Source organism: Odocoileus virginianus, chromosome 10 (assembly GCF_023699985.2).
Source record: "Odocoileus virginianus isolate 20LAN1187 ecotype Illinois chromosome 10, Ovbor_1.2, whole genome shotgun sequence".
Taxonomy (NCBI): domain Eukaryota; kingdom Metazoa; phylum Chordata; class Mammalia; order Artiodactyla; family Cervidae; genus Odocoileus; species Odocoileus virginianus.
The window spans coordinates 26,609,635-26,636,979 of record NC_069683.1 but is presented as its reverse complement, the minus strand read 5'-3'; the positions used below and the strand labels follow the sequence as shown (position 1 = coordinate 26,636,979).

Below are 27,345 nucleotides of genomic sequence, written 5' to 3'. Positions count from 1 at the left end.
AAACTATAAGCAAGGTGAAAAGACAACCCTCAGAATGGGAGAAAATAATAGCAAATGAAACAACAAAGGATTAATTTCCAAAATATACAAGCAACTCATACAACTCAATGCTAGAAAAACAAATAACCCAATCAAAAAGTGGGAAAAAGATCTAAATAGACATTTCTCCAAAGAAGACATACAGATGGCTAACAAACACATGAAAAGATGCTCAACATTGCTCATTACTAGAGAAATGCAAATCAAAACTAGAATGAGCTATCACCTCACACCCGTCAGAATGGCCCTCATCAAAAAATCTACAAGCAATAAATGCTGGAGAGGGTGTGGACAAAAGGGAATGCTCTTGCACTGTTGGTGGGAATGTAAATTGATAACAGCTGCTATGGAAGACAGTATGGAGATTCCTTAAAAACTAGGAATAAAACCACCATATGACCCAGCAATCCCACTCCTAGGCATATACCCTGAGGAAACTAAAATTGAAAAAGACACATGTATACCATTGTTCATTGCAGCACTATTTACAATAGCTAGAACATGGAAGCAACTTAGATGTCTATGGACAGATGAATGGATAAAGAAGATATGGTACATATCCACAATGGAATATTACTCAGCCATAAAAAGGAATGCATTTGAGTCAGTTCTGATGAGGTGGATGAACCTAGAACCTATTATATAGAGTGAAGTGAGTCAGAAAGAGAAAGATAAATATCGTATTCTAACACATATATACGGAATCTAGAAAAATGGTACTGAAGAATTTGTTTACAGGGCAGCAGTGGAGAAACACATAGAGAATAGACTTATGGACGTGGGGAGAGGGGAGGAGAGGGTGAGATGTATGGAAACTTACACCGCCATAGTAAAATAGATAGCCAGCGGGAATTTTCTGTATGGCTCCAGAAACTCAAACAAGGGCTCTGTATCAGTCTATAGGGCCGGGGATGGGAGGGAGGTTCAGGAGAGGGGACATGTGTACACCCATGGCTGATTCATGTTGAGGTTTGACAGAAAACAGAATTCTGTAAAGCAGTTATCCTTCAATAAAGACGTAACTTATAAAAAATAAAACAGCATAAATTTATTGTTTCATAATTCTGGAGGATAAAAGTCCAAAATCAGTGTAATTGGGGCACAGGCAAGGTGCTGGCAGGGCCACCGTCCCTCTAGAATCTCTAGAGGGAGAGTCTGTTCCTTGCCTCTCTTAGCATTTGGTGACCACTTGTGGCCTCATCACTCTAGTCTTTAATGCCAGTATTTAAAGGTTTTCTCTGCACAGTCTTCATACCACCTTTCCCTTTCTCTCTGTGCGTCAAATCTCCCTCTGCCTCTTTCTTACAGAAACACTTTGATTATGCTTAGGACCCACCTGGGCAGTTCAGGATAACCCTAATGTTTAACTTAATCACATCTGCAAAGACCCCTTTTCCAAATAAGATAACATATACAGCAATTAGGGATTAGGACCTGGTATCCTTGGGAGCTATTATCACAAAATGTATTATCTTTATTAGACCTTCATTTTTGTTCTGGAACTTGCTATCAAAGCAGACTGGACTGAGGCCTTTAGCACTCTTAAATGCCATACTTATTTTCTTGCTATAACTGTCATTTTTAATTGTCTGTATCACAGTGTAAGATTTATTCCATTCTATTAGTACAACAGAATAGATCTAAAAAGCTTCAGATCATGAATTACTTATTTAAAATAGTAGTCAGGAAAATACCAAATTACTGAAAATGAGTTGTGCTTTGACTCTCATAGAACTGATATATGACTCAAAATTTAGTGATAGCTTTTAGTTTTGGGCAGGCAGAAATTAATTACTGCTTTTGTAAGGCTTTCTTGGTCAGGTTGGTAAGTGATTAGGTCCAATGTTTTCTGTTCATTGTACCAACCACTGTTGGTTTTTCTAGTGGCCTATTAGAAATTACATGTATTCTAGTCTGTACTTACATGATACAGCTGCTAGATTAAGGGATTTCTCTAGGGCCTTACTCAATGTTTGTGGCATACTGAGATTGAGATTTCACATGTAAGTATGTCTTAAATGTGTGCTAGTGGTGTATCTGAGCATATTGCATGAAATAACATTGATTCATACCAGACTTGGTATATATACAGATCATCTTTACATAGTGTAAGAAGGGTTTGCTAGAGATCTTAATATAGCCAACTCTATTTTGGCTTTGGTACATTATTTAATATCCTAACTTTAAAGATTGATTAAACTTCATTGTGGGAATAACTTTTATGAGGATCATTTAATAAATCATGGCCTAAAAAAGATGAAGTGATAAGCCTTAGCTTCCTTTTCTTTAGTCATTATCTTAATTAGCTTAAATATTTTTGATAGCTGATAGACTTGGACATAGGGAGTGAGGAAGAGAAATAGTTAGCCAAAAGAAAAATGGAAACTTGAATCTCTTTGTTCTAATAATCTTTGTCCCAGCATGCATGATGTTCACTAGTTCTTTTGGGCAACCAAATACCACAGTAGCTTTTGCTCTGCTAGTGAGGATCATCAGCAGTGTGGAGAAGTTCAGCATGAAAACAAATGTAAGAAAGATTTACTAATGATTTAATTTGTATTCAAATGTTTTGTTGAGTTCTTCAAAGCTGTTTCCTACAAATTTAGCCTAAAACAACCATTTTTCAAGAAAAATTTGTGTTTGGGGATTTATAACTTTTAAAATCTTCAGGGCTGAACCAGAAGGTGAAAGTGTTTTATTATTTTAAAAGTATAATTGTGTGATTTCAAAAGAAAAGCTAGTAGTGCATGGTGATATTTCCAGCCAAGCACATTTTATGAGGAAAGCTTCATACTCTGCAGAGTTTGCACTCTTCTCTGCCATGTCCTGCTTGTCTGCATGTACCTATTTCTGTTTGTGTTAGTCATCCTTTCTAGGTAAATTGTCCATGAGATCAGTGATTCCATCAGCAAATTATCCAGAAAATGCTGTCTTTGCACGTTGTGACAGATCATGTCACCAGTGGATTTATAGCTACTCCAGTGCTCTAATTAACCTGGCAGTTGTCTCCTGTGCCCATCGCTGTAGCCTCATTGCTTGGCATCTTAGTTCTCATCTTCTCATTACCATCTCTTAAATACTGCTCAGATTTAGTTTTGTTTGTTTGTTTGTTTTGGTAACCTACCTACCCGCAACCCTCACCACTCATCACTTGCCCTTATTTTTGATTGGCAGTATCATCCAGATAAACAGAGTGCAGATGCGCCAGCAGGATCAGTGGAGGAATGTATACAGAAGTTCATTGAAATTGATCAGGCATGGAAAATTCTAGGGAATGAAGAGACAAAAAAAGAGTATGACCTGCAGCGACACGGTAGGTACTTACGGTGAGGAGCCCGGCACGCTGGCGACTCTGTGAAGTGCAGAGTGCAGCCACTCCTGGGGCGCGCTGCAGCATTGACACCAAGTTGTTATTGCCTCCTTTCTCCTCCTCCCGGTCGTCGTTTCTAATTATGCCCTATTCTTAGTAGTGATTATTGTGTATCCATTGAGAAGTTAACGGAACTACTAGGATGTGGCTTCTTGTGAAGCTGTGAAAGCTACTTTTTATAACTAATGAAACATGTTTAATTACACATTCCTAATGACTATGTTTTTTATGTTTAAAAACTTCCTTTTTATTAAATTTAATTATGTACTGATTAAAAATTTAATTGTAGTACTTTTAGGAGTTTCTACTGTATAAATGACAATCTAAAGGAGAATACAAAGGATAAGATCATAAAGCACTCTTGGCTGTCTCTGAGCTTATATTAGGCTAGGTTTTTATGATTATCTGTTGTATAAACGATACTCCTTATCAGATTGCTATAAATGCTATTTTAGGAATGTACATTTCCTAAGCAATCTTAAAAGTCATTCCTTTTGTGCATTTTAGAAAATAGCTTCTTAAAACAGTGACAGGCTCTTGTGAGAAAGAAAGGGAGAAATGTAGGTCAGGTTTGTCACACATGGACTGCAGTTACATGAAGTGATAGGCTGTCTTTCAGCCTGGCCTTGGGATAGGAGTCCCCCAGCCTTCTCTCTGAACCTTCAGTATGCGCCCTACATGCTAATGGGAGGAGTCAGTAATCAGCCACGGCCTGTGGGGAAAACACTCAGTTGCACTCTGCCGTAGCGCACCAGGCTCAGCATTGACTCAGATGTGTTGATGAAAGCTCATGTCTCTGTACTTTATTTTACTGAATCTTCTCCCATGGTCTGTACTGGCACACCATCAAACTTATCAAACTTAGCACAGAAGGCTCCTGTTACTAAGGTTATGAAAATTTGATTTGAGAAATAAGGCTTTTTCCTGAAACACAGCATTACAGGTTAAAGCCAACTACACACTCACACACACACACACACACACACACACACACATGTTTTCCATATCTATTTTCAGAGGGAGTCTTTCTTATGGGCAATGTGTGATGCCTTTGTGTAAAGAGTTCATGAGCAATTTGCTTACATACTAGAGCATTAGTTCTTAATAGTGACTTTCATAATACTGATCATCTCTCAAGATGATTAGTATTTACTTTTTAAAAAATGTTAAGAAACTGACAAACATATCTTTGCAGTGAATCTGGATTAATTTTCAAATTTGCTTTGAATATTGGGTCCTCCTTCTGTCTAATATATTTATGCACATCTTTCAAATGTTGTATTTCTTCTGTAAATGCTTGTACTTCTGGCAGAAGAAGGAATGTAGAAGTGGTTTCATTTGAGGGTGAATTCTATCCACAGATGTACATTTTTGACCTTGGTTCACATGAGTGTGTAGTGTGTGAGAAGTTAACTGTTTCTGAAGTGACCAGGTTCTGCTGGGGATGACAGTGTCTCATGATGCTTTGCACGTGTTTATCAGTCTTTATTCTGGGGTGCTGATGTGCTTAAGGTGAGGATGATCCCCAAAACTGTATTGTAAGGAGTATAGCGTATGTACTTGCTCTGTTGCTCTGCCTGTTTGCTACTCCACAGCTTGGTACTGTTAAGAACCTATCTGTGAAACTGACTAGAAACCTACTGTCTACAGAGAAAGAGATAGGGAGAGATCAGAAATAAAAAAATATTTTCTTTTGCTCTAGGGCATAGGGTGGGGAAGACCAGAAATGGAGAGAAAAATGGAGCAGGGTTAAACATGAGCAGTAGAATTACATAAAGTACAGTTGAAGAGATTTTGGAAGAACATATAAGCAACATCCTCAAGTGTTTCTCCATTGCCTTTGAGAAGTCTTTGGAAATGTGGATTTCTTTTGAGCTTTGAGTCCTGAGTTTGGGGGTTTTATTGGAAGCAACGCTAGCCTACTGTATCACAGGAGATTCTTGTAAATCACTGATAAGATCACAGAAAAGTTCAGACAAACCAAATATAGTGAGATTGAGCTTGACTCATATAAATAGGCAGATCTTCTGAGAATTTATATAATGTCTGTTTGCTTGCAGGTGTTTCAGGTGGGTGAGCTATGCTATGACAGCAGAAATACACATTTCCATGACATTTTAGTGCCCCAGATCCAAGTACTAAATATTTCCTTTATTACCAAAGGCTCCTCATAGTGCAAATGCTTTGTTTCAGTTTTAAATTGAGATTGGTTTTGCTGTTTAGATAAGAAATAGAGGTTCTTATCCAAATATAACTTGCTGTTTTTAAGCCTTTCATACTAGAGCTGTTTTTAAAACTGCAAATAAACCTAGTTTTGTATTGTCATTTTTCTTCAATACCAACATTAATTTTTCCTTCTTGACCCATCTTCAACAAGTGGCTCCTCAAAAGAAGGAAATGAACTTGAACTTCAAACACTTAGGATTTAGATTGGTAGAAGGAAAACCTTTTGAGAGTGATAATTTGCTGAAGACCTGGATAAGTTACCAAGAGAGAGAGAATGTGTTATAACCAGGTCAAAGCACTCTTTTTTTCTGGGTCACCCCCTGGGGACATGGAAATAACTTTGTTATTCAGGACTCTTTTTGCATGTAGTTCATTGTGAAACTTTCTTTTCATAGGGTGTGTTTTAAATATATTTGTTTCCTGCCCTCCACTAATGTATAGTATAAAATAAATTTGAGTTCTGTGTACTTGGGAAGGAGGCAGAGGTGTTTTATTGGCTAATATTGAATACTTTCTTGTATTTCACAGCTCAAAGTTGGCGCTCTTTTGTAAGGAAAGCCTCATATATTACCTGCAACCATTTATTTCTGTAAAAGATCATTTAAATGGGCCCTTGGAATCCATATTTCTTTGCTTCACAAAAGAAATTATCAAAAGGAAAACTCTGGGAAGGATAACCTAAAGAAAATTACCTATATTTTTTCTCATATCATTTCCAGTTCTATACTCTTGGTTGACATTTTAGGGCAGTGTTGGGCAGGTTGAAGAAAAGCATACCTAAAAAAAAAGATGAGTAATATTCAGTACCCAGATATTACACATTTTGAAAGCAGTGTTAGCTAGTGAATTTAATCAGTTAATTTCAGTTGGACATATTTACCTTATTGTTTTTAAGTATGCTTCCAAAGACTGCTTTCCACATTCCCTTGAAAGGCATGTAGTTAAAAAAAGAAAGAAAGAAAGAAAGGCATGTAGTTATTCAAGGTTAGTCTTTGCACTTCCAACAACCAGGTGAACACTTTGGAAAATCCCTTTTAGGATTTATAAAATGTTCACATGATAATACCTGTTGAACAAATTTTTGCACCTATATAATTCTTGTGGGGAGTTTTCTTATATATTAAGCATATTTAAAAGCAGGTCAGAAGGGTGTCATAGGAAAAGAACAGGGATCGTGGTTCAGTAGCTTTTAGCGTGAATCACACACATTTCTGATGTCCCAGTGGCTCTCTAGAGTGACACAGCTTACACTTAGGTGACTTCACTATGATCTGAAGAGGAACAGACCTTCATTTGGATGATGTCAGTCAAATTAAATTATGTTGTAAAAAAAAAAAAGCAGGTTGTGTCTGGAATCCTTGGTGGTATATTATTTTACATTAAGATGCATCTTGGTTCTCTGTTAGTGAATTATTTCGGTGATGTAGAGCCTTCACTCCACACAACTGGGCTCTGAAGGGGATTAAGCCAGACATTGTAAAGTTAGTGTCTTTACTTGAAGCTAATCAGCTATACTCTCCTTACCTAGGTAGAAAAAGATCATTTCTGGTGTTACACAATTCACTTCATCTGTTTATTAGGATAAATATTTGAGAATGGGAGATAAGCAGATAAATCTTGGACCAAATGAGGAACATACCTTAAAAACCCCACCATCGTCTATGCACCAGAGAACTGAATCAACATGGAATTTCTTAAATTTAAAATAAGAATGCTCCCTGAAAATGAAGTTAACTCTAAAGACTGATTAACTCCTTAGGAAGGGAATTAATACTTTTAAATGTAGAAAATGCGAATTTGGGTTGTTTGGGATAATAACCTAAGGCCAGTAGATATTTGTGTAAATTATTTGCTAAAACTGACCCTTATAAAATACTTGTATTAGTCAGGTTACACTTACGGTTATATCAGTATCTCCATTTGATTTTAGGAATCTGAAAATTGGCTATAAAAATGTGCTGCAGGTAAAACTTGAAGATAAGCATCAGCGGGCATGTTTTTTTTTTTTTTTTTTTTTGTGACTCTTTCTGGGAAAAGTCTAAGCATGTGAAATGATGCAGAAAATCCATCTAGACAGTTAGGGACTGGCATTTCTTCAGAGAGAGAAGATAATATAGATAAAACTTTCTGTGAGGATCCCCTTGCTTCATCTTATTTGTGAAAAGAAGGCAACTGTTCACGTTGTTACTTTTATTTGAATACAGATAACTGTTTTTGTAATTTCTCAGTGATCTTGAATAAAAATTTGGCTAGTTTCAAATAATGCTATAGAAACCTCTGGGCAAGACTATAGTTATACTCCTGTAATACATCGACATAATCAGAAGTTCTAATTTAATAACAGAGAAAATATGGGGTTTTAGGAAGTTTGTTTCTCGTCTTTAACCTCTTTCCCAATTTCTACTTGAATAATTGACCCAACTGAAAACAATGGGTTCAAAACCAAGGCTGGGCCCACCTTTCCTATTGCTTGTTTTCAACCCTCAGACTTGAAATCTTTGCTCTGATTACTTCTAGTTTGCTCAGTATATAACCAATGAGTTAAAAATGAATGTTGGCATTTTTCTTTAATGTGTGGTTTTTTTTTCCTCTAAGTGATCTTTTTATTCTCATAGTTAACCACAGCAGCCCATGCCCAGATTATAACATACACTTAGGCTATTTCCACAGGTGCTAATTGGCTTTCTCCCATAGTCATTTTCATTTTGATTGATTGATCTTTCTTTATTCTCACTCTTGTTTAAGAACATATATAACTATACCTACTCCCTAACACAACCTATTCACCTGGAATTTAAATGGGACAGAAACTTTTAAGGTTGACCCTAGTTACTCTTTCCAGCCTTATCACTGATCACAAACCTGATGTGAATCTTCTCCCCATCCATTTAGGGATTCCCGAAGGTGTCTGCTTATGCTGTTTGTAGTTACTCAGAACACCCTCCCCTTCTGCTTCTCCACAGCATGTTCTTTGTTCAAGGTACAATTCTAGTCCTATCTCCACTCACACCACCCCCAACCCCCAGAAGAAGCCTTCCGTGACTTTCTAATCTACTGTCATTATATCTGACCTCTGAATTTAATCCACAAATTATTTTGATTCCCCATCCCCATGGCTCCTGTCTTTTAGTTCTGTTTGATGCTTTGGAAGGACTAAATAATTATTTGGACAATGTCTTTGATAATAATGGATCAATTTTAATGGTACTGATGGTAGTAAAGTACATAAAACTTCTTAATATTGTTACAAATCCAGACAAGGTCAAAAGCCACTGCCATTCTACACTGTGGTACCTGAGGCTCCCCAAACTGTGCGACAGTTGAATCATTTTCCTATGCTCTGTTATAGACAGGTCAACACAAACATTGTGAGTTAATAATAAGTTAAAATAGCTGCCATTTGTTAAGCACTAGAACTATGGCAGTTGTCTTTTAATCATTGCTTAACAACCTTGTAAGGAAGATATTAATATCTGTTTTCCAGAGAAGGAGTCTGAGGCTCAGAGTTATTTGATAAAGGGCAAATAACTAATTGATTGAGGGGAAACTCAAAGCCCTTCTGTTGACTTTAATCACTGTGCTGGGTTGCCAAGTCTTGAATAGGTGTGTACAACCTACTGTTTTAGTTCCAAATAATTGGGAATGAGGCAATTTAAGGGTCAGAGTGAGAGGCCAGGCTTAATTCTGCTGCTGTGTTCTACCTTTCTGTAGTGAAACATGAAATCCAGTTTCTGGATTCATTTGGTACCTTTCTTTGCACTAGGTGTACATTCAGTTTATGAAAGCTCAGTAGCTCAAGTCCATAATTAAGGCCCAAGTGTGTAGTTTTTCTTCAGTATCAAAAGCCTTGCAGTTGTGACTCTAATTTTATCTGAGAAAGAATTATAGAGCTTTATGATTTAATGAGCAGGTTTCAAGTTAAACATTGCCTGATTCTGAGTCTCTTACTAAGACAGACTGTTCCAAGAACAGTGACTGTTAAGGGCAAGAAACAGATTTTCTTCAAGTTATTTACTATATGAAAAATGATTTTTAAGTGAAATTATGTGACAAAAGGTGAGTATTGTCATGGTTGATAGATTTATGATGTAATATTAAGAAAATACATTGGGAAAAGGACAGCCTTAAATGAAATTATTTTTAAGAAGGAGGTGATTGTTTAAAATTATTTGGTTTTAAAGCAGCCAGATACTGAGTTTAGACCTGAAGGAAAATGCTGCTATTTGCATTTAACACACTTGATGGCATCTGTCAGTTTGAAATAAACTTTTAAGTATTTTAAATGGCATAAAGATAAATACAATATACTAATTGCTAAATAAGAGTGTTCTGGGGAGCGCTTGAGTAACACACAGCAGTCCCATACTTGAATAGTAGGGACACAGTTACATTTAGACTGGATCTTTTGGTCCATATTGGGTTGAGTGGTTGAATGAGATTTTTAGGTATCTCGTCCATAAAGTTAAATTCTTCTTCTTGGTAGCTTTTTGTTGCAGTCATTTATTTATTTTTATTTATTTATTTGAATTGTAGCTACAGTTAGAAAAGGTTTCCCTGGATTAGGAAGTATAATTATTTAGGCAGCAAACAAAGGACTGTTTTAGAAATTTTACTATCATTAGGAGGAAGTTTTAAAGGACTGGAATTCCATTGTCTTTTAAGAAGTAAGAAATATTTATTGATTCCCAAATGGAGCTGAAAAAAACCTTTCCTCTTTTAGAAAGTTGTGAATGACCCAGCGAGAGCTCTAGTAAGCTTTACTGAACCAAGCTGCTAATAGTTATTTAATGTTATTCTTCAGTGTGAAAGAATCTCCGTAGATTTTCCTTTTAATCTCTTTGAATTGCAGGCTCATAAACCTCTCTGACGAGTCCTGCCAGTGTTTTCTTAGATCCTACTGTTGAGACAATGGAGCCACAGAATTCTTTCACTTCTTGTTGTCAGACAAATCCAATAGAACACAAGGTCAGAAGGGCCTATACTTCTAAAGGTTGAAAGATTCTTTTTCAAGTAAGCACATAAATTATTTGACTTTATCATTACATTGGTAGGGAATCCCTAGTTAATGATAGCACTCTGTTTTCTACATGTAAGTAAATCTGGCAGTTTTTCTTGTCACCATATCTGCCTAAGCTTTGTCAGCACAGCATTGGGTTTGAACAGACCTTAATGTTCCTGTATACCGTAGAAAAAGCTGAACCCATTCACTTCAAAAGAATTTGGAATCACGTAGTGTCACTGGACTCAAGATGGAGTTCACCAAATGCCAGGCTATGTGTCTTCTTTCCAAGAGACTGTTTGTCATTTTGTTTTTTTTAAGTTATTACCATATTGTAGCTAAGATTCCAGATTAAAATCTTGGATCTGTCTGTTTATTTAATTAAATCTCTTTCTAAGTCGGTTTCTGTTTTCTCAACATTTTTAGTAGTGTCATATGAAGGAGAACTTTGAGATGGAGTTTACATTTTCAGATACCTATTACAATATTTCATTGTAATGAGCAAAAACATTTATAATATGTAAAACTCAAAAGAAAACAAGCTTACATCTTTGGTAGATACAATGCATGATTAGTAGATAATAATCAAAGCTAATTACAGGGTTCCAGTGAGTTACTTTAAGGGCTAGGGAGGAATTACGTTTTCTAATTATAACTACAATGGTGGACAGGCAGAGATCATTGTTTAAAAAGGAAAAAAAAGCACATTGATTTGTTTGTGCTCCTTCATTGTAATCCTAGTTGGGGGGGGGGGGTAGTGTTGCCCCATTCCCTGGACACCTGCCTCTTAACAAAAGATCGTGATCTCCTCCCTCCCACCCCTACCCCCACCCCCCCCACCCCCGCATTTAGATTCACCTTTTCCTTCTGTGTACCCCCTCTGCTCATTATACAGTTCTCCAGGGATCCAGTTTTCCTCTGACTTAATCACCCCCAACCTTTTTCAGAAGTTGTTAGATTATGGTCCTTTCAAAGGATACACAGTTTCTTATGGAGCTCTTTACTTCTTTCCCCTAATTTTTCTCTCCTTATTTCTATTTTAAAATATAGACATTAGAGTTCTAACATACTACTTAAAAGTTTATTCAGGTATATCATACATACTGAGAAATGTGCCAGTCCTAAGTGTACAGCTTGATGAATTTTCAAAATAAACACATCCATCTAATAAACCAGGACCCCCAGAAGGCCCCTGTGACTCCTTCCAACCACTGCTCAGTTTCCCACATCCAACATCACAGGATAGTTTTGCCTGTAAAATTTCATATGATATGGAAATCAAATAGTTGCAGGTACCCTCCACTTTACAAAAATTCACTTTATGCCATTTTTCTTTAATGAGAGTCAGCCTTCATTTAATGGAAATAAAGAGGGTGTTCACTTTTATGAAAAAAGGTGAAAAATGAAAATAATGTTCAACATTTGCTTTTCTGTGAGCCCCTTATAGAGGTAGCATGCACCCTGAGCCCTGAGCGGCCACAGGGGCACCACCAAACTTTCCCCACCCACTTTGGGAACTATTGTACATTCAGCACCAAGCCACCATAGCTTTGAACTGGATCTGTGAGCATCTGTGCTTTATCTGGAATTATTTTATGCATCCATTAGGAAGATGTGTCTTGAGGTAATTGCTTCCTTGCTTTTCCCACCTTGGCTTACAAAAGCTTTCATAGGAACACACTACTTTGATTGCAGGGGAAGCCTGTGTTTTCCCTTGGCTCAGATACTGATCTTTCAAACCAGAATCCCCACAAAACTTGGATTATGTGCACATAGTATTGAATATCAGGTCGATATATAAATGTTTAGATGGCCATAGAACAGGAGAATGTTTTAAAGACTCCTTTTAACTCTGACCTTGGATAAAGTGCTAACCATTTTTGTGTTTTATTTTCTTTCCCTTTACCATGAGATGTGGTCTAAACTGATATTTCAAGTAAGTACTTAGCTAAAGTTCCTGTGCAGAAAGAATTTAAAAAAATAATAAAAATGTAAAAGCCACTTTTTTTGAGTAGGTGGAATAATAGAAAGGGTTCCCACATGAAATAGTAACTACATGATAATAACAGTGGCTTCCTTGTAGAGAAGCAGAACAATACAAACCTGACTTGCTCAACAGTTACATTTGCCACTTATGTCTCATTAATTATTTTTAAAATAAAAATGGCATAATGAATACCTATGGATGGATTGTCTTTTTGTACAATTAATGTATTACAGATGTCCAAGATAGGTTCGATTAAGGTTTATTCTCATCTTGTCATCACCTCTGGTCTGATTTCCTCTGATTTCAGCATTACTTAAAATATCTTATCTGTAAGATACCCTGGAATACAGGCAACTTGATTGTAAATTATTTATACCTGTCTTCTCCCTAACCAAGCCCTATTAAGTATCAGTTACTCCCATTCTTCAGTTCTAAAACAGTGTTTCATTTCTGCATTCAAGTAAATTTTCTTGGTCCTTCCAGCAAGAAATTGAAACATGATAAAATCCATGAGACTTCTAGGGTAAAAATTTTCTCTTTAATTTAGAATACTGAATAACCTGTGGCCAAGTAAACTTATATAGAATGTGGAAATTAAATTGGTTTCTTCAGAAATGACCTTGCATACTGATATACTTTGGATAGGCTATTAAGTGGACACACAAAGATGGAAGAACCACCCCTTGGTCACTTTGCAAAAGTCTTTATCTTTGAGTTTTAGGACACTTTAATAGAGTGTTGGTAGCCAGTAAACATGAAGTGATATAATATTTGACACACCTTAATAGAAAACCATGGTGAGTTCAAAATATTGTAAAATCTTTTCATCTATTTTAAAATTGTGTAACTCACCAATAAAGTTTGAACAGGCAGTTATTAAATATAATTAAATTGCAGGCATTCACATAATGGAACAAAAGGAAGCATTCTCAGCAAGTGAACAAGAGACTAGTGAGACAGCTAAAGAAAATTTCCTTGGAGTGGAGGGGTGGACTTTAGTAGTATCTTTTAAGCATTGACTTCTAGAAGAACAGTACAGGCATACGGGAAGTATAACATGCCTTTAAAAACAAAGACAAGTTCTTCTCATCTGTAGTTGTTTTCTTTGTCTTAAAGTACACTTGTTTTAAGCAAGAGTGCATGCTTATACTACCTAGACCATTCCTACTAAATTCCTACTAAGGTGGAACCCCAGGGTTCTTTGGACTTTCCATCTGCAAGGAAAACTCTGGCCCAGAAAACAGCAGTGGAACATCAACACAGAAAGGTTGTGTTGCATGGTTATTGACATATTTTAAAATAATTTTACTTGTAAGTTACCCGTCACTGTCTTGTGAGCAAATAAAAATCAGATGACCAATAGCCACTTACATTTGATTAGAACCTTATTCTTTAAAACACTTTTAGCTTGATCTCAATTGATTGAAAGGCATAATAAAAATATGTCTGACGTAACAAAATTCCATAGACCACGTGGCTTAAACAACAGAAATTTGTTTCTCACAGTTCTGGAGGCAGAAAAGTCCAAGATTGAGGTTCCAGTTGATAAGGATCTTGGTCAGGTCTCTTTCTGGCTGGCAGAGGATCACTTTCTTGCTGTGTCTTCATCCTTTCCTTTGTGCATGTGAGTGGAGAGAGACCTCTCTCTTCCTCCTCTTGTAAGGCCATCAGTTCTACCAGATTAGGACCTCAGTCTTCTGACCTCGTTATCTCCTAAAGGCCTTATTTACAAATATGGTAATGTTGGAAATTAGGGCTTCAACATAAGAAATTGGGGGATAGGACATAATTCAATCCAGAGTGACCCTTATAAGGAAGATGAGAGATAATCTGAAATACTTAAGGTCTGACAACTAGTAAAATATAATTAAGGTTCAAATAATTTTTACCTGGCTCCACATTGTCCTCCTTGATCACACAAATAGTTTATCTGAAAATTTTCCCCTACAAAATGCAGTTCATTAGTTGATTGCAGAGTCATCAAAACCAACTTCATGGTTTTACTTATTGCATACTTAGGAAAAATGGCGTTTATAAGATGTTCTGGATTTTTTTTTTTTTGTCAGCTGAAGTCAGGTAGCTTTAAAATTGGTATCAAAAGTAGTAAGCTAAGTTTTAAAATTAGAATTGTAGTGACGAGGCTGGAGTTGCCTTCTTAGCATTCTTCATGGTTATAACTTAAATATCAAAAGAAAGTATCTCATTCTATATTTTACAGAAGATGATCTAAGAAATATGGGACCAGTAGATGCTCGAATATATCTTGAAGAAATGTCTTGGAATGAAGGTTGGAATTATTTTTTTCTCTTGATTACAATCAGGAAAAATATTAGGGACTTTGTATGAAACAACTTCATAGGATGTTTAGAAATCTTAAAAATAACAGCTTGGCTTTTTACATATATGTGGGTGTTTTTGTTTGGAATATTTTTGTTTCATTCTAAACTTCAGTTATTGGTGTCCCCCTCTGTGACTCATTCCGTTATTTTTCTGTCCTAATTAGATGTTAGGTACTTAAGGTTTCATATGGATTTCTTTTTTAAAGTACTTTGATTTTTGGTTTACTCTCCATCTGTGTAAGAGGGAAAATACAGTCAAAGAGGTAATTTCTTCCATGCTATGTTGACACTTGAGATGAATTTCTATTAGAATATATGTAGAAGGGGAAAAAGTGGTAGCAGTGACAGGTTTTATTTTATTGGGCTCCAAAATCACTGCAGATGGTGACTGCAGCCATGAAATTAAAAGACACTCGCTCCTTAGAAGGAAAGCTATGACAGACCTAGACAGTGTACTAAAAAGCAAAGACTTCACTTTGCCAACAAAGGTCTGTATAGTCAAAGTTATGGTTTTCCCTGTAGTCATGTAGATGTCCGAGTTAAACCATTAAGAAGGCTGAGTGCCGAAAAATTGGTGCTTTTGAATTAGAAGACTCTTGAGAGTCCTTTGGACGGCAAGGAGATCAAACCAGTAAATTCTATAGGAAATCAACCCTTAATATTCATTGGAAGGACTGATATTGAATTTCTAATACAGTGGCCACCTGATGTGAAGAGCCAGCTCATTGGAAAAGACCCTGATGCTGGGAAAGATTAAAGGCAAAGCAGAAGGGAGTGGCAGAGGAGGAGATGGTTAGAGAGCATCACCGACTCAATGGACATGGATTTGAGCAAACTCCAAGAGATAGACAGAAGAACCTGGCATGCTGCAGTCTATGAGCTTGCGAAGTCAGACACAACTTAGTGAATGAACAACACAAATGTTTATTTTTGTTTCTCAATATGGACTCATAAACTGTCAGAGCAGGAATTTTGGAGCTTTATGTTTATCCTTCCTTTTTGATTGTGTCTTAGGTGGAAAAGAAAAATCTGTCACTCCTTTTTTACCAACCACGAGTCATGTCTTTTTCTCCTTCCCCATTAATAGAGTTTAAAAACTTAAATCTAACTTTTCATTCTTTGATTAGTTCTGTGAATTGCTCTGGTGAAATTTTATTCAGTTCCCATTTTTAAAAGTGGAAGCCATGAAGACCACACTTCCATGTTTCTCTGGACAAATGAAGAAATCTTACTGTTTTCTAGAATTTTTGTGCATTTGTGTGTGCTCAGTCACTCAGTCACGTCCAGCTCTTTGCAGCCCCATCGACTGTAGCCCACCAGGCTCTTCTGTCCATGCGGTTTTCCAGGCAAGAATACTGGAGTGGGTTGCCATTTTCTCCTCGAAGGGATATTCCTGACCTAGCAATCAAACCTGCATCTCCTGCATTGGCAGGTGGATTCTTTACCACTGAGCCACCTGGGAATCCCCTCTAAAATATTTATATACTCTTAATCCTATAACTTTACTATTCACCCTGGAGTACAAATTCCTAGGAATCTATAAAAATTTATTAGTAAGTGTGGATAAGTAGAAGATAAACAGCCTGTCCTTTCCAAAACCAGGTTTACTGGAATATTTTTTAATGGCAAATTCTCAACTTAGTGCTCTTAGGAAGTTGAGTCTCAAGCTGTATTGACTTACAAGGGGAATCATGTTTTTGTTTATGAGCCACTCTGTGCCTCAGCTGCCAAATGTAAATCCTGAGTAGAGATTCTTACCTGCAGTGAATATTGGAAGACTTGAGGTTTTCTGTAACAGGGCTCCCAGGGTTTATGATAGTTTCATCAGAGTAAACAGGAAGAGCCACTGGGCTGTGAAAATAAAATACACCAGTGATACTGGTTTCACTGCTGGTTTGTAAAAGGGATAGATTAGAAAATGTTATTGATCAGAGAGATCTACCCAGCTAAACAGTATTTTTTGAAGATACAGTATTACCAGTTTATCAGTCTGTGTATGTGTTTAATCTCTTATTGAACAAATTAGTTCTTGTTGTATTTTTACTTCAGTAAAATTTTAAAATATAATTTAAAATTTTATTTTAAATTAAGGCTATGGATTAGTGTTGTTCAAGCATCTGTTCAGTCAGCAGATATATGGGATTTTTAATAACAAGTGAAAATACCAAGATATTGAAGGACATGTACAACATTAAATCATCAAGTACCACCATAAATGTTGCTGTCTTTGGGATACCCTAAAGTATAGTAAGACTTTCCTGGTGGCTCAGATGGTAAAGCGTCTGCCTATAATGCGGGAGACCGGGGTTCAATCCCTGGGTCGGGAAGATCTCCTGGAGAAGGAAATAGTAACCCACTCCAGTATTCTTGCCTGGAAAATCCCACGGACGGAGAAGCCTGGTAGGCTACAGGCCATGGGGTCGCAAAGACTCGGACACGACTGAGCGACTTCACTTTCACTGCACTTTAAAAGTACAGTACATTCCCTGGCAGTGAAGAAAATAGAAGCATCCCAGCTACAGCCAGTGGAATCAGTTAGAAGCAGCTACAGTTAATCTTAAAAGCGTAGACTGTTCTTAGATACTTATTTACATTAAGGTTTTTTTAAATCATTGTAAAGATAGAAATAATCCTTATCCTTATGAGAGAAAATCCTAAGCAAGAGCTGCATGAAGCCATTTTTTTTGCAGGAATATTTAAAAACTGGTCATGTGAGTTTTGCAATTGAATTTGTGATTTTGAACTGTTAATTGTTTTTGCAATTACAAAGAGCAGTCTCGGCAGATGTAATTAAATAAAAAGTGTTATCAACTGAAGTAGTAAAAAATCAGTTGATGATGTGCCTTCATGGTTGTTTTCAGAATAACCTTGGAAGGTAAAGATCCAGAACAGGAGAAAAGTGGATGAAATCATACATGATAAACATAGCCAAACTATTAACTTCTTGGTCCAAGAACAGTAGGAAATGATGCATTTTATGATGCTTAAAATTGAGGCATACCTGAAGAACTTGAGAGAATGAAGTTAGCCATTGCCTTTACAGTAAGTGTGTTATATATAACTTGTATGTTTTGTCTTCATTCAGTATATTTAAAATTATGATTTCTGTGAAGATAACACTTTGTTAAGTGATAGTAGAATAATTTAAGAAGAAAGTTAACAAGATGTAAGTTAACATTTGGAATCATCTATGACAAAACTCCACAGTAGCCCATGGTGTCCTCTGCATCATTTACTAAGCACAAGTCACCTCACAGGGTTTCTCAGTGTTCACTGAGGTGGTGAAAAAACAAGAGGGAGATTTAAGAAAACCAATGATTAGAATATGCACATTTTTAGACAATTTAATAAAAAAAATACAATTCACTTTGGAATCATGTTCTATTACACAATATGTTAGCTCAGATAGGGAGGGATGTTAGCATTTTAAAATTCAAGATTACATTATTTTTCTTTATAGATAAAGAAAAGCATTGTGGTGAAAAATGAAAAGCAGCACTGTGAATTAATGTTTCCTTCCTTTCCTTCCCTAGTAGCTCAGGTGGTAAAGAATCTGCCAGTAATGAGATCCCAGTTCAATTCCTGGGTTGAGAAGGTCCCCTGGAGAAGGGATAGGCTGTCCATACCAGGATTCTTGGGTTTCCCTGGTGGCTCAGATGGTAAAGAGTCATCCTGCAATGCTGGAGACATGGGTTCAATCCCTCAGTTGGGAAGATCCCCTGAGGAGGGCATCACAACCCACTCCAGTATTCCTGCCTAGAGAATCTCCATGGACAGAGGAACCTGGCGGGCTGCAGTCCATGGGGCTGCAGAGTTGGACATGACTGAGCGATTAAGCACAGCACAGCATAGAAAAGTCTTAGAAAAGTAAAGCTTCTTTCCTCTTTAATGGGCTTCCCTGGTGGCTCAGTGGTAAAGAATCTGCCTGCAATCCAGGAGACCCGGGTTTGATCCATGGGTCAGGATCTTGCCTGAAGAATCCCATGGACAGAGAAGCCTGACAGGCTATAGTCCATGGGGTCACAGAGTCAGACCACGACTGAGTGGCTAACATTTACTAATAAAAGAAACATGTAAAGTTGGCTTATTTAGTTGATTGTTTTCCCAAGACCAAACTTGGTTAGAGAATAAATATAAAGCAGCTGAATTTTTTTTCTTTTTCTTTTCATGGCATATGATGAGATCTCGATGTTAAAAAATGAAGTTATGGGATTGAATGAAGATATTTGGTTCCAAATAGGAAGGCTGTATATTGTCACCCTGCTTATTTTATTACTTATATGCAAAGTACATCATGAGAAACGTTGGGCTGGAGGAAACACAAGCTGGAATCAAGATTTCCAGGAGAAATATCAATAATGTCAGATATGCAGATGACATCACCCTTATGGCAGAAAATGAAGAACTAAAGAGCCTCTTGATAAAGTGAAAGAGGAGAGTGAAAAAGTTGGCTTAAAGCTCAACATTCAGAAAACTAAGATCATGGCATCCAGTCCCATCACATCATGGCAAATAGATGGGAAAACAGTGGAAACAGTGGCTGACTTTATTTTCTTGGGCTCCAGTATCACTGCACATGGTGATTGCAGCCATGAAATTAAAAGACACTTACTCCTTGGAAGGAAAGTTATGACCAACCTAGACGGCATATTAAAAAGCAGAGACATTACTTTGCCAGCAAAGTCCTTCTGGTCAAGGCTATGGTTTTTCCAGTGGTCATGTATGGATGTGAGAGTTGGACTATAAAGAAAGCTGAGCACCAAAGAATTGATGCTTCTGAACTGTGGTGTTGGAGAAAACTCTTGAGAGTCCCTTGGACTGCAAGGAGATCCAACCAGTCCATCCTAAAGGAGATCAGTCCTGGGTGTTCACTGAAAGGGCTAATGTTGAAGCTGAAACTCCAATACTTTGGCACCTGATGCAAAGAGCTGATTCATTTGAAAAGACCATGATGCTGAGAAAGATTGAGGGTGGGGGGAGAAGGGGACAACAGAGGATGAGATGGTTGGATGGTATCACTGACTCAATGGACATGGTTTTGGGTAGACTCCAGGAGTTGGTGATGGACAGGGATGCCTGGCGTGCTGTGGTTCATGGGGTCGCAAAGAGTCAGACATGACTGAGCCGACTGAACTGAAGATATTTAATTATAAGAAGTTATCTTTAGAGATTTAGTTCATTTATCCCTAGTTTTTTCATGATGCTAGTTAAATAATATGATCAGTAATTATTTTTCAGTGACAGTAAAATGAAATAACCAGTGGATCAGAGATTCTTTCTGGTAAAAGAAACAAGTTTTCAACTTACCAGGAAGATGACAGACTTATAAAATTATCACCATTAGTAGGCAAAATGTTGCCTCCTTTGGGCATTTCACTTCAGTGATTGTCCTTTTGTTTCTTCCATCATTTGTAAACACCAAACAAACAGGCGCACACACAGCCCCCACAGAAAGAACACCATAGTGTATGTTTATATATTAGGTTGGTACAAATGTAATTATAGTTTTCAGGCCATGGACTTAAAATCATTATAACCAGGCTAAAATACATCTTTATTAATCAAAACAGGAACCATTACAGTCAACACATTTTTTGCCAATGAGAAATGCTTGTTTATTCCCATAGCATAAAAATCCGTGCTTCCAAAAAAAAAAAAATCCATGCTTCAGGATTCAACAAAACTCTTGGAAAGCATTTTCTGCATCCTGCTGGTTGTGGAAGCATTTTCCCTGCAAAAAGTTGTCGAGATCCTTGAAGAAGTGGTAGTTGGTTGGCAAGAGGTCAGGTGAATATGGTGGATGAGGCATAACTTCATAGCCCAATTCATCCAACTGTTGAAAGCCTGGATGTGTGATGGTGCCGTCAGGTGGTGGTGTGGAGAAGAACTGGGCCCGTTCTGTTGACCAGTGCTGGCTGCAAGTGTTGCAGTTTTCAGTGCATCTTGATTTGCTGAGCATACCTCTCATTACATACCTCAGATGAAATGGTTTTGCTGGGATTCAGAAAGCTGCAGTCAGACTGGCAGCAGACCACCAAACTGTGACAAAGGACTTTTTTTTTTTTTTTTTTTGGTGCAAGTTTGGCTTTGGGAAGTGCTCTGGAGCTGCTTCTTGGTCCAGCCACTGAGCTGGTCATCACTGGTGGTTGTACAAAATCCACTGTTCATCTCACATCACAGTCCCATCAAGAAATGGTTCATAGTTGTGTAGAATAAAAGATGACACTTCAAAACGATTTTTTTATATGCCATGAGGCATCCACTTTTCAAGCTTTTTCACCTTTCCAATTTGCTTCAAATGCTGAATGACTGTAGAATGGCCAACGTTGAGTTCTTCAGCAGCTTCTCCTGTAGTTGTAAGAGGATCAACTTGGATGATGGCTCTCAATTGGTAATTGTCAACTTCTGATGGCCAGTCACTAGGCTCATCTTCAAGGCTCTCATCTCCTTTGCAAAACGTCTTGAACCACCACTGCACTGTACATTTGTTAGCACTTCCTGGGCCAAATGCGTTGTTGATGTTGTGAATTATCTCCATTGCTTTACGACTCATTTTGAACTCAGATTTGCTTCTTGTCTAACATCATTTCCCTAGTCCAAAATAAATATAAAATAGCAAGTAATTATTCATTAGCAAAAAAACATAAAAGTGAGAAATGTGCATTAAAATGATGACCACATTTAGAATGTATTCCAATATCAACCTTGCACCAACCTAATATTTTAATCAGAATTCTTGAAATAGTGTGATACCAGAAGATACAGGAATCTGCTGAATTCAGCAGTTTTTTCTGAAATGATATACTGCAGGCAAAGGGATGCTCCTTGACAATAAGACAAGTAGGGCTATTTCTTTTTCCTTCACAGTAATATTTTAGACAAAACTGTTAAGAAGAATATAAAATTTCTATGAATCTTAAAGAAACATAAGATTTCAAATAAATTCCATTGCTCACTCTGAGCATCTCCTCTCCCCCATGAGATTTTTGGCCTAGCATTTCATAGTTTCCATCCTTCTCCTCCACAGATAATGACCTTTTAGTAACTAATTTTTAGAAGCACTGCCCCTATACAAGACATTTTTTCAAGTTTTCATTTAAATATATTTTATATTGACAGATCTTTTATTTTGCATTTTTTGTGGAAAGTTACTTTTAAAAAGGTTGTTAATTTACATGTGTTTACATGTAAGTGTTTTTTATTTTCTTTGCAGATGATCATTCCTTTTCTCTGAGCTGTCGATGTGGTGGAAAGTACAGTGTTTCAAAGGATGAAGCAGAAGAAGTTACGCTGATTTCTTGTGATACATGTTCACTAGTTATCGAACTCCTTCATTATCGCTGAGATTGTTCACTAAGTGGAATTCTTTAGTGTTTTCAGACACATGGAGGAGAGGCCACTCCACCCTTGTCCATTCAAGCAAATGTATAAAGCTGATTAAACAAAAGGATTTCTTTTTTTTGTCAGCTCTGTTTTTGCAGAGAAAAGATAAGACTGTCAAGCAGAGGCCACCTGGATTAAGAGAAAATTAATTTCATGATTCATATATATTTATAATTATACATCGCAAGAAAGTGGTCTTGAATGTAAATTTATATTAAATAAATTCCCACCTGAAAACCTTATTATTTGTTCACTTTCCTATTGGTACAAAGTAAAAATTTTCCTTCCTTCGTGTATGTGTGTCTCTTTTAATGGGTCATAGAATCATCATATTCTCTTGTAGTTGCTATGTTTTTGAAGTAATGTGATATATCTAGCTGCTAAAGTAATACGCCTTTTATACAACTCTCTAATCTCAGGTCATTAGAATTAAGTTAGAATCCTTGTGAATAACATGTAAGCCTAGCTTCCCCATGATGAAAGCTGAATATGGATATTCATTAGGTTATTTCAAAGTTAATAAAGTGAAATGGCAACTGTAGAAAGAAGGATAGCCCTGGAGTCAGAAAACATGACTGTTGTGTTGCTGGTGTGATGAAAAGGACTTTTTAAATGTGTTGATATTGATTACAGCTAACTATAAAGACTTTGATTTTCTGTATATTTACTATTCTACGTACAGAGTAAGTCAGAACTCATTTAAAAAATTTTTTAAGAAATCTTTTATGGGATCACTGAAACTTTGTTCCTTAATTTCAAATGACTGAGCCAAGCATGTGACTTAGCAGCTTTTTATTAGGTTAAACTCTTGGTATTTATTATTGGTTTGGACTTAATAAGACTAGTTACTACTCGACCTTGTAAATGTAGCTAAAGTATGAGGCATACTCAAGAGGAGTAAATTATTTTCATTTTACCTATACAACCAAAAATTTGAAAGTGAGGTGGTTCTAGGTTTTCCCTAAAAATACTTTTATATCTAAATTTAGATGACTTACTTTGGATTATATTTTTATCCATATATTTTGAACAAATATAGCTTCCAGAGTGTGTGGTGCTTATTCTTTATTTTTAACAATTAAAAATAAAAATTGAATAACAAACAGTTTATTAGTAAGTACATGGTTTTAGTGACAGTAAACTCATTTGAACAGAAGACAATAATCAAATGAAAAGAATAAATGTTTGCTACTCATCAGAGAATCTGTGACCATTAGGGCTGTTACGCAGAAATCCAAAATCATTCAGAGGCCAAATCTGAAAAGTCAAATGTGATTGAAGACAATTAATAAAGCGATGTTATAGCATCATCATATTTCCCTTGTCATCCCTTTCTCCTTATTCTACAATCAAGAACAAATTTTCCACATCAAAATAACACTATAGAAAGTAAACCTGTATTTGTGTACATATTTAAAGTCTAAAATGTGAAACATTCAAATATTATATAAGAAATAATATGTGTGTATTTTCTTTCACTACTGTCAAAATTAACTGTAAGCCTAAGTACTTGAGAATAACATCTGCTTAAGTGTAAAAAATCCTGTAAATTATCCAACAGCACCAAGTACTCATGTCTGTTTTTCTCCTTTCTGCCTGTGACAAAATGGAAAGGCCAACAATAATCTCTACTCTGACTCAGTGATTTACTACAGCGAGGCACATGACTCTTACTAACTTACTAATAACTAGGACATCCCTGCATTCCAGCTAGCTGGACTCTAGACTGCTCTTCTGCAAATGCATATTAATACATGCCCTGGGTATGAATATGGTTGGAAAAGTTGTATGAGAGAAAATTAAATTTTGGAAAGTTAAAAGCTTCTTATGCTACCACTAAAGTAATTTGAACTTTGTTATTCAAACAAAAATATCCTCAGTTACCTGTCATAGTGGGGGAGTGGTAATGTTTATTATCGCTATGAAGGTTAACATGTTCCTAAGGTGTAGTCATTGTAACAGCCTAAAGATTTCAGAGAGCATTTGAAAGAAATTGGTTTTTTCTGTTTGTTTTTTCCCCCAGCTCAGAAAAGCAAGCCTGCATTTTAAGCAGAAAACAGTAGTACCTTAAGGAAGATTCGTCCTCTTATTAGTCCATATGGAACAGGTCCATAGTACCTGGAATCTGTAGAATTCTGTAGATTATCACCTTCTAACCAAACATGACCCTTTGGCACCTAGAATTAGAGAAGAAAGCACCCCCTTTCAAAACAAATATGGATGCTATGAATAAAAAAATTATGTCTTTTGGAGGTAGCAAGGAACAAAGTTCTTTTGTAAAATATAGTCAGACCCTATGGTTTGCATTTTTGCTATTATATCTGGCAAAATAAATTTTACTAAATATTAGTAAGTAGTGTTAATATTTCAACTTTTAAAAAGACCTATCTCTTTTGCCACATGGTTCCCAAACATTAATTTGTTATACAAACCCCAAACTGAGGTTATGAGAGATCAAAACAGTGTGACAGGGTCATTAATTTAATAGACTTCAAAAGAGGTCATTAGGATGCTGGCTGAAAATGTGCCCCCCTGTCTCAATAACAGCATAAGCGGGGCAGCCACTCACTCAGCAACATCCTGGGGCCAACACCAAGGCCAGACCTATTAGAATGTTCATGATGAACTAAGTGGTAATTGATTGTGACATCAATTACAAATAATCTCATCATTTTATTGGAGTGGGCTTGTCAGAATTCTAATTAAGATCCTTGTTCTGCCTTTGTACAGGCCATATCTTCAATGTTTTATATACTTCAATAATGACCATCAAGAACTAGAAAGACCTATTATAAAATCATCAGTTGTGAAATTAATGATGGTGACCCTCTACTAAATGAAAAGATCTTATATATGTCCTGTGTATTAACTGGTAAATAACATAAATTTAAATTTTTACTCAATGACAATCATAAGCATATTTAGAACATGTTACTGTAAAAAAAAGTGCTCTGTGACATGAGACAAATGCCTACTAATATCTGCTTAATATAAACTTTAAAAATTACCCTCTAGCAATTCTGTTTTTAAAATTGTATTTTAAAGTTTCTTTTTTTACAGTAGTTGTTACCCAAGAAAGTTGAATTACTGACTAGCCAAAACGATCTATTGGGAAGGAATTAATTTTCACTATTTTTTTGACTGATTATTACTTGGGAACCTTATGTGAAGAAAAATAGTCCTATTAGGTTTAGTAAGAAATGACCTATCTTTCAAATGTCACAATTTTTTTTCAAAGACCATCTTTTAGAGCAGTTTTAGGTTCACCAGACATGAGAGAAAGGTACGATTTCCCATATGCCTCCCACCCTCACACATGCATGGCCTTCTATTACTGACATCCCCCACTAGAGTGGCATATTTGTTACACCTGGCGAACTCACAAAACCATCATAATCACCCAGAGTCCCATAGTTTACTTAGGGTTCACTCTTGGTGTTGTACGTTCTGTGAATTTGGACAAGTGTACGACATGGATCCCCTACTACAGTATTATACAGAATATTTTCACTGCCCTCCAAATCTTCTGTCATCTTCCTTTTTCATTTCTCCCCCCACCTCCCCTGCCATCACCTCTGAATTTTAACTTTTGGAAAAATTAATTTGTACAAGCATGTAAAATAAGAAGTACATTTTACATCAGATATAATTTTGGAATGTCTTATGTAGAAATATTAGCCCAAAATGAGTCAAGCTAAATATTTTCATTTAGATACACTTAAATGTCAAATCTATTTAAAGAGAAAGAATAAAAGTGTTTTGAAAGAGTATCAGATATTGTAATATCATTAACTCCTAGTGGTGGAACTACCATAGGTTCTGGGTGGGGCCAATAGCAAAGTTAGTTCTTAACCTATAAAATAAGTTGATTTATGTGCAGTGAAGCGTAAGGCTACTCAAATAGAAAAATGAGTACATCTCAGGTTACAGATGAAAATAGCAAAATAGTGTATCTGGAAATAGTATATGTGGGCTTCCCAGGTAGCTCAAATGGTAAAGAGTCTGCCTGCAATGCGGGAGACCTGAGTTCAATCCCTGAGCTGGGAAGATCCCTTTGGAGAAGGGCATGGCAACCCACTCCAGTACTCTTGCCTGGAGAATCCCATGGACAGAAGAGCCTGGTGGGCTACAGTCCATGGGGTCTCACAGAGTCAGACATGACGGAAGTGACTTAAGCACCTGCAGCATAAAGTACACAAATCAAGGGAGCAACCTCATCACTGATGGTACCTTTAATAAGAGCTTCTCTATAAACAGGAAAACCTTCAAGTCTGAGTCTTAAAATCAGTCACCTTTGCTGACCTACCCCTCTATCAATTACTCACTATCAATTCATTATGTTTGAAATTACTTTTGGAACACATATTTTTGATATGGGGTAAGTGGAAGCAGTGTCAGACTTTATTTTTTGGGGCTCCAAAATCACTGCAGATGGTGACTGCAGTCATGAAATTAAAAGATGCTTACTCCTTGGAAGGAAAGTTATGACCAACCTAGATAGCATATTAAAAAGCAGAGACATTACTTTGCCAACAAAGGTCCATCTAGTCAAGGCTATAGTTTTTCCAGTGGTCATGTATGGATGTGAGAGTTGGACTGTGAAGAAAGCTGAGCACCGAAAAATTGATGCTTTTGAACTGTGATGTTAGAGAAGACTCTTGAAAAGAGTCCCTTGGACTGCAAGGAGATCCAACCAGTCCATCCTAAAGATCAGTCCTAGGTGTTCATTGGAAGGACTGATGCTGAAGCTGAAACTCCAATATTTTGGCCACCTCATGGGAAGAGTTGACTCATTGGAAAAGACCCTGATGCTGGGAAGGATTGGGGACAGGAGGAGAAGGGGACGACAGAGGATGAGATGGCTGGATGGCATCACCGACTCGATGGACATGAGTCTGAGTAAATTCAGGGAGTTGGTGATGGACAAGGAGGCCTGGTGTGCTGTGATTCATGGGGTCGCAAAGAGTTGGACATGACTGAGGGACTGAACTGAAGAGTGTAC

At 36.8% G+C, this 27,345-nt stretch overlaps 2 protein-coding genes and 1 long non-coding RNA gene across 9 annotated transcripts in view; 1 reads left to right on the top strand and 2 right to left on the bottom strand.

The window, feature by feature from the left end:
* Positions 1-22,637, top strand: part of DNAJC24 (DnaJ heat shock protein family (Hsp40) member C24) — a 72,159-nt gene extending 49,522 nt beyond the window's left edge. For 2 of the 3 annotated variants that reach the window (XM_020892322.2, XM_020892320.2), the window contains exons 3-5: positions 3,214-3,352; positions 14,840-14,908; positions 22,174-22,637. In XM_020892322.2, coding sequence (XP_020747981.1) covers positions 3,214-3,352; positions 14,840-14,908; positions 22,174-22,304 — 339 coding nt within the window. In that variant the 3' untranslated portion in view covers positions 22,305-22,637. The remainder of the gene's footprint in view (positions 1-3,213; positions 3,353-14,839; positions 14,909-22,173) is intronic. The other variant, XM_020892321.2, reaches the window with a different exon arrangement.
* Positions 6,312-11,373, bottom strand: LOC139037111 (uncharacterized). The gene is made up of 2 exons (XR_011489929.1): positions 6,516-11,373; positions 6,312-6,412 (listed from the first exon to the last, which is right to left on the bottom strand). It is a non-coding gene; the product is annotated as an uncharacterized lncRNA (long non-coding RNA).
* Positions 22,638-23,393: 756 nt separating the features above from the next.
* The window catches only part of IMMP1L (inner mitochondrial membrane peptidase subunit 1), a 75,453-nt gene continuing 71,501 nt past the window's right edge, over positions 23,394-27,345 (bottom strand). For all 5 annotated transcript variants that reach the window (XM_020892326.2, XM_020892325.2, XM_020892328.2 and 2 more), the window contains 2 exons: positions 24,410-24,520; positions 23,394-23,600 (listed from right to left, as the gene is read on the bottom strand). In XM_020892326.2, the coding sequence (XP_020747985.1) occupies positions 23,532-23,600; positions 24,410-24,520 (180 nt within the window). In that variant the 3' untranslated portion in view covers positions 23,394-23,531. The remainder of the gene's footprint in view (positions 23,601-24,409; positions 24,521-27,345) is intronic.